General features: G+C 36.3%; 1 protein-coding gene across 3 annotated transcripts in view; it reads left to right on the top strand.

Annotated features, from left to right (window-relative positions):
- MYO6 (myosin VI) overlaps positions 1 to 20,662 on the top strand; it is a 155,842-nt gene that overhangs the window by 121,512 nt on the left and 13,668 nt on the right. For 2 of the 3 annotated variants that reach the window (XM_081530828.1, XM_081530829.1), the window contains exons 21-28: positions 3,730 to 3,860; positions 3,946 to 4,023; positions 5,850 to 5,979; positions 7,971 to 8,061; positions 9,713 to 9,863; positions 11,348 to 11,556; positions 12,207 to 12,285; positions 13,163 to 13,326. In XM_081530828.1, the coding sequence (XP_081386954.1) occupies positions 3,730 to 3,860; positions 3,946 to 4,023; positions 5,850 to 5,979; positions 7,971 to 8,061; positions 9,713 to 9,863; positions 11,348 to 11,556; positions 12,207 to 12,285; positions 13,163 to 13,326 (1,033 nt within the window). Of the gene's footprint in view, positions 1 to 3,729; positions 3,861 to 3,945; positions 4,024 to 5,849; positions 5,980 to 7,970; positions 8,062 to 9,712; positions 9,864 to 11,347; positions 11,557 to 12,206; positions 12,286 to 13,162; positions 13,327 to 16,056; positions 16,084 to 16,479; positions 16,510 to 18,266; positions 18,306 to 20,662 lie in introns of all 3 variants that reach the window. The other variant, XM_081530827.1, reaches the window with a different exon arrangement.

Consider the following 20,662-nt stretch of genomic DNA (forward strand, 5'->3'; position numbering starts at 1 on the left):
ACAGTCAGCAAAAACAAGACCGGGAGCAGACTGTGGCTCAGATCAGGAACTCCTTATTGCCAAATTCAGACTAAAATTGAAGAAAGTAGAGAAAATCACTAGACCATTCAGGTATGACCTAAATCAAATTCCTTATGATTATACAGTGGCAGTGAGAAATAGATTTAAGGGACTAGATCTGACAGACAGAGTGCCTGATGAACTATGGACACAGATTCATGACATTGTACAGGAGACAGGAATCAAGACCATCCCCAAGAAAAAGAAATGTGAAAAAGCAAAATGGCTGTCTGAGGAGGCCTTACAAATAGCTGTGAAAAGAAGGGAAGCGAAAAGCAAAGGAGAAAACGAAAGATATACCCATTTGAATGCAGAGTTCCAAAGAATAGCAAGGAGAGATAAGAAAGCCTTCCTCAGCAATCAGTGCAAAGAAATAGAGGAAAACAATAGAATGGGAAAGACTAGAGATCTCTTCAAGAAAATTAGAAATACCAAGGGAACATTTTATGCAAAGATGGGCTCAACAAAGGACAGAAATGGTATGGACCTAACAGAAGCAGAAGATATTAAGAAGAAGTGGCAAGAATATACAGAAGAACTGTACAAAAAACATCTTCATGACCCAGATAATCACGATGGTGTGATCACTCACCTAGAGCCAGACATCTTGGAATTTGAAGTCAAGTGGGCCTTAGAAACCATCACTATGATCAAAGCTAGTGGAGATGATGGAATTCCAGTTGAGCTATTTCAAGTCCTGAAAGATGATGCTGTGAAAGTGCTGCACTCACTATGCCAGCAAATTTGGAAAACTCAGCAGTGGCTACAGGACTGGAAAAGATCAGTTTTCATCCCAATCCCAAAGAAAGACAATGCCAAAGAATGCTCAAACTACTGCACAGTTGCACTTATCTCACACACTAGTAAAGTAATGCTCAAAATTCTCCAAGCCAAGCTTCAGCAATACGTGAACCATGAACTTCCAGCTGTTCAAGCTGGTTTTAGGAAAGGTAGAGGAACCAGAGATCAAATTGCCAACATCTGCTGGATCATCGAAAAAGCAAGAGAGTTCCAGAAAAATATCTATTTCTGCCTTTATTGACTATGCCAAAACCTTTGACTATGTGGATCACAATAAACTGTGGGAAATTCTGAAAGAGATAGGAATACCAAACCATCTGAGCTGTCTCTTCAGAAACCTGTATGCAGGTCAGGAAGCAACAGTTAGAACTGGACATGGAGCAACAGACTGGTTCCAGGTAGGAAAGGGAGTCCGTCAAGGCTGTATATTGTCACCCTACTTATTTAACTTATACGCAGAGTACATCATGAGAAACGTTGGGCTGGAATAAGCACAAGCTGGAATCAAGATTGCTGGGAGAAATATCAATAACCTCAGATATGCAGATGACACCACCCTTATGACAAAAAGTGAAGAAGAACTAAAAAGGCTCTTGATGAAAGTGAGAGAGGAGAGTGAAAAAGTTGGCTTAAAGCTCAACATTCAGAAAACTAAGATCATGGCATCTGGTTCCATCAATTCATGGGAAATAGATGGGGAAACAGTGGCTGATTTTATTTTTCTGGGCTCCAAAATCACTGCAGATGGTGATTGCAGTCATGAAATTAAAAGACGCTTACTTCTTGGAAGGAAAGTTATGACCAACCTAGACAGCATATTAAAAAGCAGAGACATTACTTTGTCAACAAAAGTCTGTCTAGTCAAGGCTATGGTTTTTCCAGTGGTCATGTATGTATGTGAGAGGTGGACGATAAAGAAAGCTGAGTGCCGAAGAATTGATGCTTTTCGACTGTGGTGTTGGAGAAGACTCTTGAGAGTCCCTTGGACTGCAAGGAGATCCAACCAGTCCATCCTAAAGGAGATCAGTCCTGGGTGTTCATTGGACGGACTGATGTGGAAGCTGAAACTCCAATACTTTGGCCAGCTGATGCAAAGAGCTGACTCACTGGAAAAGACCCTGATGCTGGGAAAGATTGAGGGCAGGAGGAGAAGGGGACGACAGAGGGTGAGATGGTTGGATGGCATCACTGACTCCATGGACATGGGTTTGGGTGGACTCCGGGAGTTGGTGATGGACAGGGAGGCCTGGCGTGCTGCGATTCATGGGGTCGCAAAGAGTTGGACTCGACTGAGCGACTAAACTAAGTGACTGATCACATGATTGTAGTATAATGTAATTAGTATTTAAGTTATTTCTGTGTTTTCTGTTACCAACAATGACCCAGTGAGTTTATAGACCTTCTCTATGTGTATCTTTGCCCACATCAGTGACCAGTTGTATGACAGATTCATAGAAGTGAAAAATAGTCAAAGGGATAACTGTCTGTTATTAGCATTTAATAATAATAATGTAAATAATTATTCCTGATCGCCATCTGAAACTGTTGCACTGGTTTACTCTCCCACTAAGAATGTATGTGTGTGTTTTCCTACACTGTCATTATCCCTAAGTATTATTGGAGTTTTACACCTTTGCCAGTCAGATTAAAATTCAATCTGATGGCCTAGAAAGACTCTCTTCCCAGTGAGGTTATTTTAAAATAAAAACCTACCCATTTAAAAATACTTTATAATTTTATTTTGCTTATTTAAATTTTTGACCAGCAGAAATTTATTTTGGTCATAAGGAGTGAGGTATGGATCTGATGTTATTTTTGTTTTCCTTATGTCTAGCCATTTGTCCTAACACTTTATATTGAATAATCTTATTTTCTTCATCTATTTAAATAGTCCTGTAGACTAAAATCCAGGTCTTTTTATAAACAAAAGTCCTGGTATTATCAGTAGTTGAGCCTTTTCTTATGCTTTTCCTGCCATGAAAACTCACACTGACTCAAGGCTCAAATTAGTCATTTACTGAAGTTATACTGAATGTTGACAGTCATCCTGTAGATTCTTTACCCCTGTAGACTAGCTCCTTTGAGAGGTGAGTGAAATGGGGGTCTTTAGAGTGAGATAGTCTTCTGTCTTCTCCATTTGCTTTAAACACTGGTGAGAACCAGCGAATATGTTTGACTTCGTCTTGGAAACTCTTAATCTTATTCCAGAAGTAACCTCAGAACTTGGAAAGTAGCCGAATGCAGGTCTTTGCCTTGTATACTGTGACACAAAGGTTTCCAGCAGAAAAAATAGATGCAAACTACATTTGAATTTTCGAGAGACCAGTAGTTTATCTCTAGAAAATATAGTCAAGCTGTTTTACTTTATTTTCATTTTCTTGCAATTTATTTTATTTCTAATATAATGCCTTACACACAGGGACACGATGAACATCACTTGCAGATATCTTCATTTATTTCTTTTGGAGAAATCTGTGTCATCACTAAAACAGAAAATATGCGTGTGTTTAATTTGACAGGTTCTGTAGCACTGTTCTCAAAATCCTGAAGCATCTTTTATTTCCAGAAATAGTGTATTTAAAAGTAATTTCCCCCCCACAGTCTTAACAGCACTAAATATTATCAACATTGAATATATTAAAAAAAAGCTAGTTTGAGATGAAATTTGGTTGTGGTAGTTTTTAGGTGATGGATAAGTTGGAAACATAAGTATGATGTAGGTATGATATTTTCTATGTAATATTTCATTGCTGATAATTTCTGTAAATTGCCCCTTTTAATTTGTAAAATTCTTTGATCATTTGCAAATTATCTGTGGACTTCTGTGTGGTGATTGGCAGTAAAACTTGTGTTTGTTTATGAATCTAGGTATGGTGTCTGTCTTGGACTTGATGCAAGGCGGTTTCCCATCACGAGCTTCATTTCACGAACTCTACAACATGTATAAAAAGTATATGCCAGATAAACTCGCAAGATTAGATCCAAGACTGTTTTGTAAGGTACAAATACTACTTAAATTGAGATTTATTAGCTATAAACTCTTTCTTATTAATTCCTAATTGGCATTTAACTTTTATTTTTCAGGCTCTTTTTAAAGCTTTGGGCTTAAATGAAGTCGATTACAAGTTTGGGTTAACTAAAGTATTTTTTAGACCTGGCAAGGTAAATGCATTTTTATTTTAAACTGTAACATAATTAGTATGGACAGTTGGAGTCAGTGAATATTTTTAAATGTTTAGTGATTTATATTATTCTTAAATTAGATACTCACTTAGAGCATGCATATATATGGGACACACACACAAAATTTCCCCCCTGGTGAGAAGTTTGCAGTGTGTAGCGCTCTACGGAGTTTTTGTTTTTGCTTTTTTCCTCTAGCTTTGGAAGTATTGGAATCAGAGGATTGTTTAGTTGAATTTTTCACTTAAAATAAGGGTTAACCAGGAATACTTCTATTTTAAACAAGTTGAAAGCTTTTCTAAAACATTAATTTGGTCTTTAGTAAATAAAAGTGTCACGGTACTTTTGAGTCTTCATTGTGAGAATGAGATCTGTTAGACCATGATAGATGTATAGCATATAGAAAATTGGACTGGAGTCTGTGCTAACTTCTGTCAAATCATAGAAGGGATGGCTGTATGCATACTTTTGTACTAATATAGTTTTCTTAGGCTACTCATAGTTTTAGTATTTACAGATTCTTGCACTAGTCTTGTACTATGATACAAAATTGAGTTATGGAATATTTCATGATTAAATACATACGATGCAGAAATACTTACGTGCCATTCACAGTCTGTTCATAGTATTTTCACCACTCTTGACTTCTTTAATATTGATTGAATATTGCTTTCTCATAATTTTAAACACAACTGTTATTATATAATAGACAACTATACTTGTTTGACTTAGCAAAATCATTCATAAATCTCTAGTGCCTTGAAGGCTAAATTAATCAGATAAATAAATCTGATTTCACCTTTTGAGGCATGAGATGAAATCTTTGTAATGCATTACCAATGTATGCCCTTTCCTATGAATATTTTTACTCCAGAAAACCTGTATCGTCTCTTATCATAAAAGGAAGCAAGTTAAGAGAAAATGAATATATAAGTATTCATAGTTGAGTTAGCTATAGTCATACATATTTATTAGAAGCTCAACATTTCTTATTTTGGATCTATAATAACTATTTTAGGGATTTATAGCTTGATAGAGAAAGCACTTGGTTTTATCTGCCTCCAGAAAAATTAATCAGTCAGAAGGACACAGTGCAGGCAGAAGGCAAATTTTCAAAGATCTTTAATCTCTGTTACCTTTAATTTTGATTACAAGAAGCTGTTATTTTGATAGGTATGTGACATCCTCAATATATTGTAGTGGGATATTTGGTAAAGGATAGAAATCAGTATGTAATTTGGTGGTAAATTGTAGAAATCATGCATTTTGTGATTTAATAACCTATTAGATGTTTATTTGTGTTGTCTGTCTCTTAGTAGCAATTTCTTCTTTCTGACCAAAAGAAGGATGGGGTTGGGGGGGACACAGTAGTTTTGATGGTGCCCAGTTTTATAGAGCTGACCTTCGCTTGTATAGTTATTTGGGAATATGGATGAGCCAGTTCAGAGATATGTTAGACTTTTTTTCATTCTTCTCTCCATAAAACCTTTTTGCCCATCATCTATAATGGTCATTTATGATTTTTTTTTCCTACTTTTATTACTGAGTCTGCTAACTAGCAATGAGTAACTCACCCTCCGCATAACCTCTACAAAACGAGTCCTGGAGGAAGGAAGAGAAAGGCAGCAAAATTCAGCAACGTGCGTCTGGGTTTGCTGTGAAACTCCGCTGAGACATGTCTGTGTAACAGGCTTGTGACCACTTACAGAAAGCTAGATTTTGATTTGTGTTCTAGTTATTTTGTATCTCGCTGTGTGTTTAAGCACGTCTGTCTTTTGATATTATTAGTCAATTATTTGATTTCCCAGTTTGCAGAATTTGATCAGATTATGAAGTCTGACCCTGACCACTTAGCAGAGCTGGTCAAGAGGGTCAACCACTGGCTAATCTGCAGTCGCTGGAAGAAGGTCCAGTGGTGCTCGCTGTCCGTCATCAAACGTAGGTGTTTTCTTCCACTCTCAGACCTGGAATTATGTTGGAAACGAGTTGGTTTGTGGAATGTTATTAATTTGTCTCAGTGGTGAGAGCTCGGCAACGGGGACTGTGTCGCTTATTCACACTGTATCCCTGGTTCCTCACGTAACACCTTACATGTAGTATGTGATAAATTAGTACTTGTGGACTTTCTGAGTTTCTTGAGTGTATGATACTTAGCTTCTTTAATCACATGTATTATAATTAATTTCATCATGTTCTAAAAAATCTATCTCACTATCTTGATTCCTTCCCTCTCTCCCCTACTCGCTCTCCCTTGCTTCCCTCTCCCTCCACGATACCCCAGTCTCTGGGTCTTAAACCAGAACTTTTGTTTCCACCCAGATGGTGTCACCAGGATACACAGTGAAACTTTCACAGTTGTATTGTCTCTTCTTTCTTGTCCCTGAAATCATGCCAGTCACCATACTGTTGATTCCCCCTCCAAACACTGCACATCTTTGCTCCTTATTGCCACTGTCTTCGTGGAGCCCCTCTCCCCAGCTTGCATAGTGACTTCATCGGCTTCCAAACTGGTTTTCCTGGCTTCCCAGGCTTATCTTCCCAGAGTCTCTAACTAAAAGGCTTTGATTATGACTTTTCTTTAATACAAGGCAAAGTCTAAAGTCTTAGAATGTTATAGCAACTACTTATCTCTGACCTAAAACAAGGATGAGGGACAGAATAATTGTGGGTTACCTGGTGGTGGTGGTCCATGCAAAGCCTGGAGTCCATGCAAAGTCATAGGAGTATTGTCAGTAACTTGATTAAAATTATAACCCCCCGCCCAGCTCTCCATCTTACCTGGAACAGTGCTAGAGGCACAGGAAAAGGATTCAGGACATTTCTGCTTACTAATAAAAAAAAATTCCTTTGACCTAATGAGAAGGAATCATGCAAGCAACATGCAACCATGAGGTCTTTTGTTAGTCAATTGTAATATAAATAAAAACAAAACTGTAATAAAAAAAGATAACAGAACCTCTTTCCCTATCTAACTGAAATATGAACATACTGTTACTATAGTTAAATGCTTTCAGCTTTAAACATTGTATTATGATGGAAAACATATTTTATTAACATTATTTCTACTATACTATTCGTTTGTGGACTATATTGTGCAGTGGTCAAGTCAGTAAGAAGACAGAATCGTTGCAGGATGTTAATGGGGAAAGTCTCCAGGTCAGATTAGTCTAGGATATTCTGAGTGACTGAAGTTAAGTAGAGTCCTTTGTGGTAGGATCCTTAAAGGCCACACTCCGTGTGTTCATTGTGAATCTTCAGAAGGAGGCATAGCAGATAGCTTTTCCTGAGTTCATTTGACAGGTGAATCCTTTTTTCAAGACACACCTGTTGGACTTCCATGGTGGTACAGTGGTTAAGAATCTGCCTGCCCATGCAGGGGACACGGGATCAATTCCTGGTCCGGGAAGATCCCACATGCACGGAGCAACTCAGCCTGTGTGCCACAACTACTGAGTCTGCACTCCAGAGTCCGCTGCAACTACTGAAGCCCATGCACCTAGATCCTGTGCTCCACTATCCTGTGGAAAAGCCTCTAGAGTGAAGAATAGCCCCAGCTCGCTGCAACTAGAGAAGGCTCACATGGAGCAATGAAAAAACCGTGTACCTAATAAAAAAGAAAAAAGACACACCTTTTAACATTTCCTAAGCCAATTTTGCATAGGACAGTTTGGGACACATTAGTGTAGCATAACAAGGAAATAGCATATTTAAACTGTACACTTAGCCATATAGTTGATATACTTTTTGTTTTAAGAAGTTTAAGGAGCTAAAGAAATGTCGTGCCAATTTTGATGTCTGGTATAATATGTTCATCGAGATTTTTATGTTCCTTGAGAATTGCTTTGTGGAAATGAGTGGTTTTTAGAAATACTGCATGTCTAATTTAAGCTAAATAATTTTCTGTCATTATATTTTCCTCTTACACATAGTGAAAAACAAAATAAAATATCGAGCTGAAGCCTGCATTAAAATGCAGAAAACTATTCGAATGTGGCTTTGCAAAAGGAGACACAAACCTCGGTAAGATGAATAGAGTCTAAAGAATCCAAGATACCTGTTTATCCTAATATAAAATGGCTATAATGTCAAAATGAAGAGCAGTTTGCATACTCAGAGTTTTCTTTTTTCTCGTGTTCTTTATAAAAAGATGTGTTAGTCTGTTACTTATTGGATAGTAATTGATTAATTTCTTCATTCATTCATTACTTGCCTCATTCTGTAAAAGGATCTGAAGTAGCTTAGATTCAGTTCAGTTCAGTTCAGTCACTCAGTTGTGTCCGACTCTTTGCGACCCCATGAATCGCAGCACGCCAGGCCTCCCTGTCCATCACCAACTCCCGAAGTCCACCCAAACCCATGTCCATTGAGTAGGTGATGCCATCCAACCATCTTATCCTCTGTCGTCCCCTTCTCCTCCTGCCCTCAATCTTTTCCAGCATCAGGGTCTTTTCCAATGAGTCAGCTCTTCTCATCAGGTGGCCGAAGTATTGGAGTTTCAGCTTCAACATCAGTCCTTCCAATGAACACCCAGGACTGATCTCCTTTAGGATGGACTGGTTGGATCTCCTTGCAGTCCAAGGGACTCTCAAGAGTCTTCCCAACACCACAGTTCAAAAGCATCAATTGCTTCAGCCCTCAGCTTTCTTCACAGTCCAACTCTCACATCCATACATGACCACTGGAAAAATCATAGCCTTGACTAGACAGACTTTTGTTGACAAAGTAATGTCTCTGCTTTTTAATATGCTGTCTAGGTTGGTCATAACTTTCCTTCCAAGGAGTAAGCATCTTTTAATTTCATGGCTGCAATCACCATCTGCAGTGATTTTGGAGCTCAAAAAAATAAAATCAGTCACTGTTTCCACTGTTTCCCCATCTATTTGCCATGAAGTGATGGGACTGGATGCCATGATCTTAATTTTCTGAATGTTGAGCTTTAAGCCAACTTTTTCACTCGCCTCTTTCACTTTCATCAAGAGGGTCTTTAGTTCTTCTTCACTTTCTGCCATAAGGGTTAGATTAGAAAAATGTAAACAGTATAAAAGATTGAAAGGAGCTGTTTTATTCTGATTATTTTAGTGACTTGAGTTTATTAGTAAATGTCAAATTGACATTGTTTTTAAAAACATCTCATTAATGTTCTTGCCTGGAGAATCCCAGGGACAGGGGAGCCTGGTGGGCTGCCGTCTATGGGGTCGCACAGAGTCGGATACGACTGAAGCGATTCAGCAGCAGCAGCATTAATGTTTTGACCATAATTTTCAAGATTATCTGTAGGAATTATACTGTGTCACTGTAAATTCAGCCTTTATTTCTTATTTGATTCTTTTATTATTAATTTAGAAATTTTAAGCTTGGAGGTCTGAATAACTGTTCATCTATAACACATTTTCGAAGCAATTACTCTTTTAAGTTTTTCTGTAATTTGAATTCTCAAATTTTTCAGTGTAAGTATGGAAATGTTAAATGTTACTGACAGATACTAATGTCATTTATATCCATATTTGATGATTTCTTTTACCCTCAACAAGAGACCTAAAAAAAGAGAATATCGCATAACATGAAAGCAGAAGTATTCTGTTTAGTCATATTTTTAGCATTTAATTAAAATGAAAAACCTATTTGTATGATTAAATGGTAGAATTAAACTGATAAAGTATTATCTTTGCAGCATTGATGGCCTGGTTAAGGTGGGCACACTGAAAAAACGGCTTGATAAATTTAATGAAGTAGTAAGTGCATTGAAAGATGGAAAACCAGAGATGAATAAACAGGTCAAGGACCTTGAAATTTCTATTGATGCTTTAATGGCCAAAATTAAGGTATGTAGTTTTAACCCAAATGTCTTTTGACTTTTAAAAACAGTTTAATATTTTTTGTTATTATATTGAAATTTTATAGAAAAATGTCCTTTAAAAAAAAAAATACAGACTGTTACATGTGTTGAGTCTCAGTGATAAGTGATACTCATATTATTTTCTCTACTCTGTGTTTGAAATTTTTCATAGCAAAAAAATTAAAAAGAAGACAATTTTTGTGCAATTCGTTTGTTGCTAGGAAAGATTTTTCCAAAATATTAACTAAAATATTATACTCTGTTGGTAAGCTTTTGCAAAATCATTACTGAGAGAAAATTAATGCAAATTATTTTGTTTCATGTTTTTCTACTTTGAGAAACTAATTTTTAAATTTTAAAAGTAATGTAATATCAAAAATTTGGAGAAAATCACCCCCACATTTTTACCCCTTGCACTAACACATTCAACTATATACTCTTACATATTCCTCTCAATCTTATTTTATATGCACATATTTTTACATCATTCTTATAAGGTATATTTTATTTCACATTCCTATCATTATATTATTGCCTCATCCCTATTATCACATTATCTTCATATAGGCTATATCATAAATTACTTAACTTTTATGAAATAACAATTTTCTCCCATATTTTGTAAGAAAAAATAAAGAGGGCCTCTTTGGTTTTGATTTTTGTTTGATTACTAGTGGGATTGAAAATTATTTCTTTGTGGTTGTTTGTTGATTATGTTCTGTCTATTCATATCTTTTTCTCTTGTATTTTAGGGCCTCAGTGTTTTTCTCATTGACTTTCATAATTCAGTGCAACTATGTGAGATATAATATCTTAAAGTGAGGCTTTTAGATATTTTCTATAGATAATGATAAATCTTGGAGTAAGAATGGAAAAAGAAGTCAAGAGAAAACTGAAAATGCTGTGGATAGCCGTAGCTGATTTTACAGATCTGTCCAGAGTCACCCCTGTTTATGTGGTATTAATCAATTAAAATCAACCCAGCCACAAATAAGAAAATCATCCAACAATTTTGGGTATAATGAAAATTTCTTAAATATTCCCGAGGTATTATTTGATCATTAATATTAAAGAGTAGTAAACTCTGGCAAAATTAATCATTTCTTTAAAAACAAACTTTAACTACAGTATATTAGTTTGTCCACAGTACACTCTTAAGATATTTGATTACTTGATTGATAGGAAGTAGACTCAAATTTTGTTCATAGAGATAACTTAAATTTTTTAATATTATTTAATATTTAAGCAATATAAAAAGATAATGGGCCTACTGCTGACCAGCTTTTTCAGTTTTGCTGTGTATGTGCATGTTGGTTTGGTTTTTTAATTGTGGTAAAACACATGCCATTAAACTTAACTACCCTAACCATTTTTTAAATGTACAGTTCAGTGGCGTTTAGTGTGTTCAAATTGTTGTTCAGCAGAAGAGATAACTTTTTAAGTGCACATCCATTGTATTGTTTCTTTAAGTCCACGATGATGACAAGGGAACAAATACAGAAAGAATATGATGCTCTAGTTAAAAGCTCAGAGGTCCTTCTCAGCGCATTACAGAAAAAAAAGCAGCAGGAAGAAGAAGCAGAAAGGCTGAGGCGCATTCAAGAAGAAATGGAAAAAGAAAGAAAAAGACGTGAAGAAGATGAGCAACGTCGAAGAAAGGAAGAAGAGGAAAGGCGGATGTAAGGCGTTTATGTTGTTGCCTTGGATTAGAGACTGACGCCATAGTGAATGCTGAAGAGTTGATGGTGGCTAATGAATATGCTTATCTGTAAAAGTGATATTCTTGTATTTAAATACTAATTTTAAAAGAAGTTTGAAAATGGAGAAAGTAAACTTACTTTACAATAGCATAAAATGATTTTAAGTATAATTTGAATTTTGGTTAAACTCACACCTGAGGATTTCTTAACTTCCTTTTGAAAGTATGACTTTCATATTATTTTATGATCTAGGAAGAAGGTACTTCTTCTCTGCAGTTTTAAAACTGATAACATTTTGGAAGATTGCCATAGTAGGGCAGACAGAAAGAATATGAGTTGTCTAATTGGAGAGGCAGTGTGGTCAAGACCTTACAAGTAGGCTTGGTAACCAAGTTAATCCAGAGATGTTAAAGGTTATGGAGTATAATTATATTTCTTTTGTTTCTAAAGAACTGCTCTCAAAGTTAGATTTTATTTTTCAAAAAGTAAGTTAATAATGTAATAGCCAGGAGGTTAATTTGACTTCCCATTTTGTAACAATTATTTATTAATAGTTAAACTTCCTTCTGAAGAGTTTCTTATTTTCTGTTAAATTTTTGAAGAGTTTTCTAATTTTTTTTTTTTTTTAGGAAACTAGAGATGGAAGCAAAGAGAAAACAAGAAGAAGAAGAAAGAAAGAAAAGGGAAGATGATGAAAAACGTATTCAGGTCTGTACTCTCTAGGCAGTCAGACTGAATTCTTACTAAACAGAATCTACAAAACTATAAAACAGAAGAAGATCTTCATTTACTAGATAAATTGTCATTGATTTATCCTAGAGAGCAAAGGCAGTTTCAGAAGTGGTTATGGGAAGGGCCTTTGGAGCTAGGGAAGTGAGTTCAAATCCAACCTCTCACTGACAGAAATTGTGATATTGCAGGAGTTACAGTGAGTGACTGTGGGCCACAGTTTTCTTTCTGGAATGGAGATAAATAATAATTGTGAGCATTAAATGAGGTAATACCTGTTAAAGCATTTAGAACAGTGCCTTGTTTAGTAAGTATTAGTTTGTTATTATTCAGAGGGGGAGTCAGATCAGCATTCAGTCACAACATAATTAATATTTTAAAATGTTATTTTATAACTTTGTAGATGCTAATATTAATAGGTTAGGATTAAGATATTATGCCTACCTCCACGATCTTTTTTTTTTTTTTTAAATCCATGTCTGAGAATAATTAATCCTATTTTGAGTGTCTGTCGGTCTTGGCTTTCTGATTTATCCTGAGCACAACCAAGACTTTAAATTCCTGAAATCTGCAGTGTAGGTGTTGGTATTCAGGTCACACCTAGGCTACTGATGTGATGTTTGGGAGAAACTCGTACTCCAGTGATAGAACGGCGGACTCTTGGTTTGGGGCATGAGGAAACATTAATCATAATATAGAAGGGGACAAGATGGGAGATTTCTGGTTAAAGAATTATGTATTTTTTAGTTAAAAAAAATAAATGAAAAAAACGTGTATGGAGCAAGTGTACACAGTTTGGGGGATGAGCAGGTAAAGAGGCGGAGAGGCCCGGCGTCACAGCCTTCTGTGCCGGCAGGCAGAGGTGGAGGCGCAGCTGGCCCGGCAGCGAGAGGAGGAGTCCCAGCAGCAGGCGGTTCTGGAGCAGGAGCGCCGGGACCGAGAGCTGGCGCTGCGCATCGCCCAGAGCGAGGCGGAGCTCATCAGCGACGAGGCGCAGGCCGACCCGGCGGCGCTGCGCAGGTACCGCGTGTGGGCCGGGGGCGGGGCGGGGCGCAGAGTGGGCGGGGCACTAGGATGGGCGGGGCGATGCCGGCCTGGGGAAGGGCGCCGCTGCTTTACTCACTCACCTGCCTCCTTGCCTCTCCTTCCACGGAGTGGGAAATAGGGGGAAAGTCATGTTGCCTAGGTCCTGGTATATTTGCCACTTAAAAATTATTTCTATTTACTTTTACACCTAAGTGAATGAAACTGTTGATTTCATCAAGCTGTGCTGAAAATTAAAACTGCTATTTCAGTTCATAAGTACTTAAAGGAAACATCTTGGTTTACTCTGAAACTATCAAAGAATATTGTATAAAGGGTAGACAGTTTCTAAGTACCTGCCACTAAATACTGGCATAAAAATGGTGAATATGTTACAATCCAGCTTAATATATTTGAGGCTGGAATGTATTGCAAATTTTTCAAATGTATCATATACCTTAATGCCTGAGAAATTTTACACATACACATACCTTTCCCCACTGTGATTTAGAATAAATAAGATTTACCTTTCCAAGAAGGCAGCTTAATCACATGGAAATAACTGCTCCTCAGGTCTGAATTATCTCTAAATAGTGTGGAGTGTGGAGGTGTCAGGTCAATTTATTTCTCTTCCTCGGTTCTTGTCTCCTCGCAACAAAAATTTGGAGCAATGGACCAAAAACTGTAAAACAACAGACAGGTTACAGCTCATTTCAGCTAAATCAGACAGATCTTTTATTAGTCGGACACTCCCAAAGGAGTCCTCATCCTTCCTGTCCACCCCTCTTGGCTTCCCCCTTTTATTCTTCCAGCCTCTTTCTTTTTGTTATGCCTGGTTCGAAGTAGGGCTTGTACCCACCACCAATCAATGAAAGGGAATGCAAATAGGCATACCCTCAAGGCCGATTGACAATTTCAAGTTATATAACAGCAGACTGTGTTGTTTATGTCTTCCCATAATTCAGTCTGTTATAATTATATTGGATATAGAATGTTCATCAGCCCTTACTGGGCTCCTCATGCCAAAGGTTACTTGAGTAAGCCTTTGTGGTTCCTTTGTATCCGCTGTGTTAGTGGGGTGCATGTGCAGGAGTTGCAGAGTCTCTGTGGTTATCTTGTAGCATCTGTGAGCGCTCCTAGGTGTGTCTGGGATGGAGTTTAGAAATGAGATTGCATCCTTTTCAGCCAGGCTTCCCCTTGCTGCTCATGTCTAACTTCCTACCGAACAGAGGAATATGGAAGTTCTTGCTAAAAGTTGCAGGAAGGTTTTACTATAACAGATTCATTTTTAGAAATATAGAATGTACAAACATTAGTTATTATTATTTATTTGTAAATACAAAAAAAAACTTATTTGTGGGATTCCTTTATGCATAAGTACCTATGTTGTATATATATTGGGGGCCTGCGTGTAACCATACTTTTCAGAATGTCCAAGTGCTGTTTATGACAAAATAATTAAAACACGACCACTAGATGTTGCTATTTCCTTGTGAAAGGTAGAAAATTTGGTCCACATTGAAACATGGCAATTAGATGTTATTTAGCTGAAAACAAAGACAGGTAAGGAAAAGGGTATGTTAAGTTGCCTTCACACGTTTTGTAGTGAGTGATTATATTAGGGAGCTCTGGAGCTTGAATTGTATATGAAAGTTATATTTAAATAAACTGAATAGGCCTGTGTGTTATAATAATTGTTGAGCTCATTGGTTTGGAGCCACTCTTTGGGCTCTTAATTACTAACATCCTTACTATAGTTAAAGTGATTTTGCTTGATACTGGCTTTTTAACTGCAGGTTCAGCCCAGCTGCTATTCAGTTCCTTCCACCTGCCTCTTGGTGATGTGTCTGGAGCCTTTGTGGATAACCAGCTAGTGGGCTAGGCTGGATTCCCAGTGAGCCAAGGCTGGTCATGATGAGTGTGAGGAAGTTCTGCACTTGGCAGAGCTGACGTTATTAAGGCTGAAGCTCTTTAGTAAAAAACTCATTAATGGAGCCCTTGTTGGTATTTGTGGCTTAACTCTGTGTTTAAGTATTTGAAATATTTAGCTCTATCCAGTGTCATTCCGTGTACTGTGAATAAGATACTAGCTCATATGTGGACTCCTTCCCATCCTCAGAAAGATGCAGTTCATCCAGTGTGAGTGGTCTCGGAGAGAGTGGACCATTTAGGACCTTTAGCATAAGGGATGAGCTACCTGTGATTTAAATTAAACAGCATTAACTGGGTGATGGGATCACTATGAAGTAATTAGGAGATATGCAATTCATTATGACTTGAATGGCGGAAGAGTTTTAGTTCTCCGGTGGGATAGCTGTAGGGATGATGTCCCCTCCTTGGACTGTTCCTTCAGGCCCTTTCTGCCAGCTGTCTTCCAGGAAGCTTTTCCTGACCCTTAGTTCCCTGTGAACTCCTTCGCTTCTGAACCGCCTGGTTATTTTATACGCTGTACTGTAAGCATTAACACCTCATTGTGGATGAAGTTCTCTATATATTTTCCCATGTTTGATTATTTTATCTTACTCCATGGGCTACAACTAAGTGTTTTTGAGTGTTTATGTTACCTTAGTTAGCACTGAACTCTTTCTAACATGTTTATGAGTAAGAACCTAAGTAACTCTGTTCTCAGTATATGGCATGAAAATGTTCTTGGGGTCTGTGATATATTTAAAAATATATATGTAGATGGATTCAGCTGCAGTAAACAATTTCAAGTTACTTTTCCAGCTTGGATTTCCATCCAGTAACTTCTAAGTAAGAATTGTTTCCTACGTATGTAATGTATTTCAAATTATGATCTCATTTAATAACACGAATGATCCTTGATGCAAAGTAATGATTTCACATTATCTAATACTATCATTTCTAGATTCTACTAAAACCAAACACAAACCCCACATGAGTAATTTTTTAAAATCTAGATATAATATATTCACTCTTTAATTTTCACGGAATGCCTTTAGTTTATTCTTTTCTAATCATTTGTAATGATTTAAAAACTTTAAAATTCTGAGTGTTCTCATCCATAGGTTAAATAGAGATAATGGAGTTTTGAAAATGAATTTGCGAAGTCAAATTTGGCACAATCCAGATTTTCACAGTCCAGAATTGGTTATGGTATTGACTAAAATGTATGTATTCTTTTCACAGAATTAATGGAACAAGACGCAAAATGACACCGTATGTCATTTCCCTTTTAAAGTTGACTTAATCATGTAACCTTTTTTTTCTCTTTTTTAATAGGTTGTGGATACTTTTTAGGAGAAATATTTTCCTCATTGAAGTAAATTTTACGTCATTATTACTATCATCATCATTATTATTTTGCCCAGAAAAAATGTTTAATGCTCCTTTTTGGTGTTCAGTCACAGTAGTTTATGATTTGATTTCTTTCTTTGTGTTTGCTAACTTTGTTTAAACTTTAACACCCATTTTATGTGTTTTTAATTTCCCTTACTGGTGTCTTTATAGAAGTAGATGTAGAGGTATAAATAAGAATAAACAAAATATTTAAAGTATTTGAGTCATGGCAGATAGCTGTCTTTCAGTACGTTTAATAGTTTATTCTGCTAACACCTAAAACAGCTCATAATTTGAAGTTATATATATGTAATGCTAACTGTGGTGCTCGTGTATCTTTTTGTTATGAAAATCTCCCCACAGAGAGAATCTAAGTCACATTTTGGGATAAAAATATACATTATATGCATAAAATACACTTTTTGCATATATTTTTATATATATGCTATATATATAAAGTTTGGAAGTTTAACAGCTTTTATTTCTCCAGCTGTACCCCTTATAGTGAAGGTTCTTAACTCTATCAGATCCCAGTACCAATAACAAATGTTTCATAAATGATGCAACCTACTTTAATAGTTTTCTCTAAATAATACACATAAAAGATAAATAAAAGACAGTAGTCTATAATTATTTATTTTATTATTTTTATTATATTTTATTTATTTTATTATGAAAGTGCTGACTCTCAACAACAGGAAAACAATAGTAGGTACTCAGATGTTTTCACATATACATAGAATCACCATGAATGCAACAGCTACCAATGCAAATTGCTGTAAGAAGTTTGTTTCAGTCAGTTAAATGCCATGAGATCTTCTCCTTTATGATCAGGGCCCAGCTCTGAGCCCTGAGGCAAACATGGCCATCTTCTTGTCTCTTGATATTTGCTGATTTATAAGATTTTTGAGGTTACCAGAGTCTGATGAATAGAATGAATGAGAGAATGATTGATTATGAAGGAAGAGAGCAAAACAGGAAAACAAAATACTAATGAAGCTGATGAGCATGATTACATGAACATTCCATTACACAGAATTAAGCAGATTTTGAGAAAAGTTACAGTCTTCTGGTTAATAAAAAAAAAGAAAGTTTTTGCCTTTGGGAAATGTTTATCCTTGGAAGGTCAGAACACTTCTGATCTTTAACAAGTGCTTGATGCATTTGAATTTTTTTAGGCATGCTTTGATTTCGAATTTTAGAGTTTTGAGCACATCAGACTCTTATTTAAACTCTGACACCGAAAAATAGATCATTTGGTGTGCCACCATTATGCCCTAATTAATGTTTACCAAGCAACCCCAGTGTAAAAATCCTTGTACAGATTCTGAATTCCACCAAGTTCCCTGTATGCATTTAGAACATGCTGATTATATTCTATACATAAAAATATCACAGAAGCATGGCTCTCATGAGACTTTATCTAAAAGTTTCTACTGCAAAAATGAAGTTCAAATAACTTCAACTGAATTTAAACAAAAACTTTGTTGTATTTTATGGTTATATATCAAAAAGCGTATTACCAACTTTTGCAAAGTAAAATAATAGTGTATGGTTACTAAAGCAATAATCTTATTGAAATTTTCATTATACTTTTATATAGTTGTCTTATATAACTTGTATTATTTTTCTTATAGGGAACAAATGGCGAAAGAGATGTCAGAAATTTTGAGTAGGTTAGTGCAGTATAATTTGGGGAGATAAGTGTCACATCAAAATCATCTTTTCATCACTTGGACCAGAACCTGTTATATAGAGTAGCCTGTTCTTTCCATGTAAATTTTCTGTACAAGAAATGTCACTCTGCCCTCTTGCCACACTAACGTAGAAAAAGGTTAAAAATAAAACAGAGAGTTCCTGTAAACTGGCATTTTTCAGTGGGGATACAACTGGTGTTTGGATGGGACTGTCCCTTGTCAGTGCTGCCGCATTTGCCAGGGACCCCACCAGTTCAGTCTCAGTCGGGGAACCCTTCCTGTCCTTGTGACAGAAGGGACACTTTGAAACACCCCCTGAGGGCGGTGCTGCCCCCTGACTGAGACCCACTGTGCCTGGGGAAGGGCAGAGAAGTGAGGAAGCATGTGGCCCCAAGGCCCCTGCCCACCGTAGCACAGGGATGGAAAACCAGGGTGTAAAAGCTGAGCCACCAAGGAATAGAACTTCCCAGCAGGATCTGGTCCATTATCACCTGGATACGAATCAATAACCTTTTAACTTTCAATTCTGAAGTTACAGAGCCAATTGAAAGTGTTCAGATTAATGTTTTCTTTAAAATCAAAGTCAACTTTGCCACTGCCTTATTACTCTGTTGTTCACATGATTGTCTTTATAACAAGTCCAAATAATCAGCCACTGGAGGTGAACCTTCATTTTATATCTTAATACTTACAAGGATGGGGGGGAGCATTTAAGTGAATTTGATTTATGTACTTCTTAGGATGCTGAATATGCTTTTTAACAGGTGTATTTTTTTTGACATAATATGAATTAAAAGTTGGTAACAGTGAAACCATATTTCAAGCAGTAATAATTTGAATTCAGTGTGATTTTTAAAAGTATCAAAATACATCTTATGTATATCAACATCTCATATATATTCTGACAGTCTATAAAGCTGTATATTTTGTAGAACCACTTTCTCTTTCAAAAGGAAAGAAAACAACAGCAAAAACCCATAATTTGAGCTGCTTTTCTAGAAAAGATTGGTAGAAGAGCTAGGAAGAAAAGAGAATTTTTTGGTTAAGCTTATTGAATGGTGGTTTCAGGATGCAGAAAAGAAAAAACAGATATTTGAATAATGTTAAAAACATAATTTATTGTTAAGGGTAATAGAGAGAGCTTGCTGACACACAGCTGGCTCTTTTTGAGCAAAGCATTTAAGAAGAAAAAGCTCCGTGAAGAACGGCCAGTTACACAGCTTATGAAGAAATTCTACAGTGAACTTGAAACAGATTGTAACCATGAAAATGCAGGAAGGACTAAATGGGCACACATTATTCTTTAACTTGGCTTATAAGTGACTAAAAATCATCATGTCTAACAATTTTTAAGTATGTAAGGTGAAGAGTGCTACTTTTTATTCTCTAGAAAAGCATAACTACCCCTTTCGATGAGTCAAAAGTACCTTGTTTCAATTTTAAGCTTAGTACTGAAGGAGTAATTTTATTTCAGAAAGGACAATTCGTATGTTCAAGCATCGTTTTTAAATAACGTTAGTCTCGTTAAGTGTCTTATATCTTGGTTGTTTGCCATGATTGCTGTTGTCTTTCAAAATGTAAAATGCCAAGAAAATATGAGCTCGTTTTGAACATTATACCATGATCATCCCTCAGGAGCATTGCTGTGAAACAGCTTATCTCATTTAATTTTTAAACTATTTATTATTTTACTTTTTATATTGTAAATATATGTATTTTATTTTTTATTTCTATTTTCCTACTCAAACGTTCCTACCAGTTGGGGCATGTTACAGTACTTCTACCGTTTGGAATCTCCGTTATCTGTCTCATGACCTACAACCATTTTCCTTTAATTTACTAGTTGTCATATTATTACTCACTGAATACCAAGGTATGGTCTTATCTGCTTATAGAACTTTTCAAACTTTTGACCTGAACTCAAAAGTCACAGGAGTTTCCAGGCTCCAGCAGCTCTTGTAGCTTGTATCTGGAGACTTACTCAAAGGGTGGCAGTTTGCTACTCCCCTGGGGACTTGTAAATATCCAGATGTCGAGGAAGAATCAGCCAGTAGGAATGATTGGGGCTTGGTCATCTGCAGCTTCCAATAGTCTGCAGGTGACTGGCCCTTAACCCTTCATGTGCTTCTAATGATCTTAAAGTATGTTGAGTTCTCTTTTGATTTTTTAAACAATTTTCAATTAAAGTATAGTAGATTTACTGTATCATGTAAGTGTATAGTACAGCAATTCAGTTATGTATATATATACACACACACAAAAGTATATATATATACACAAAAGTATCTATCTATATATATATATGCTGCTGCTACTGCTGCTAAGTCGCTTCAGTT

This window comes from Giraffa tippelskirchi, chromosome 9 (assembly GCF_054371585.1).
Source record: "Giraffa tippelskirchi isolate mGirTip1 chromosome 9, T2T-mGirTip1v1.2.pri, whole genome shotgun sequence".
NCBI classification, from domain to species: domain Eukaryota; kingdom Metazoa; phylum Chordata; class Mammalia; order Artiodactyla; family Giraffidae; genus Giraffa; species Giraffa tippelskirchi.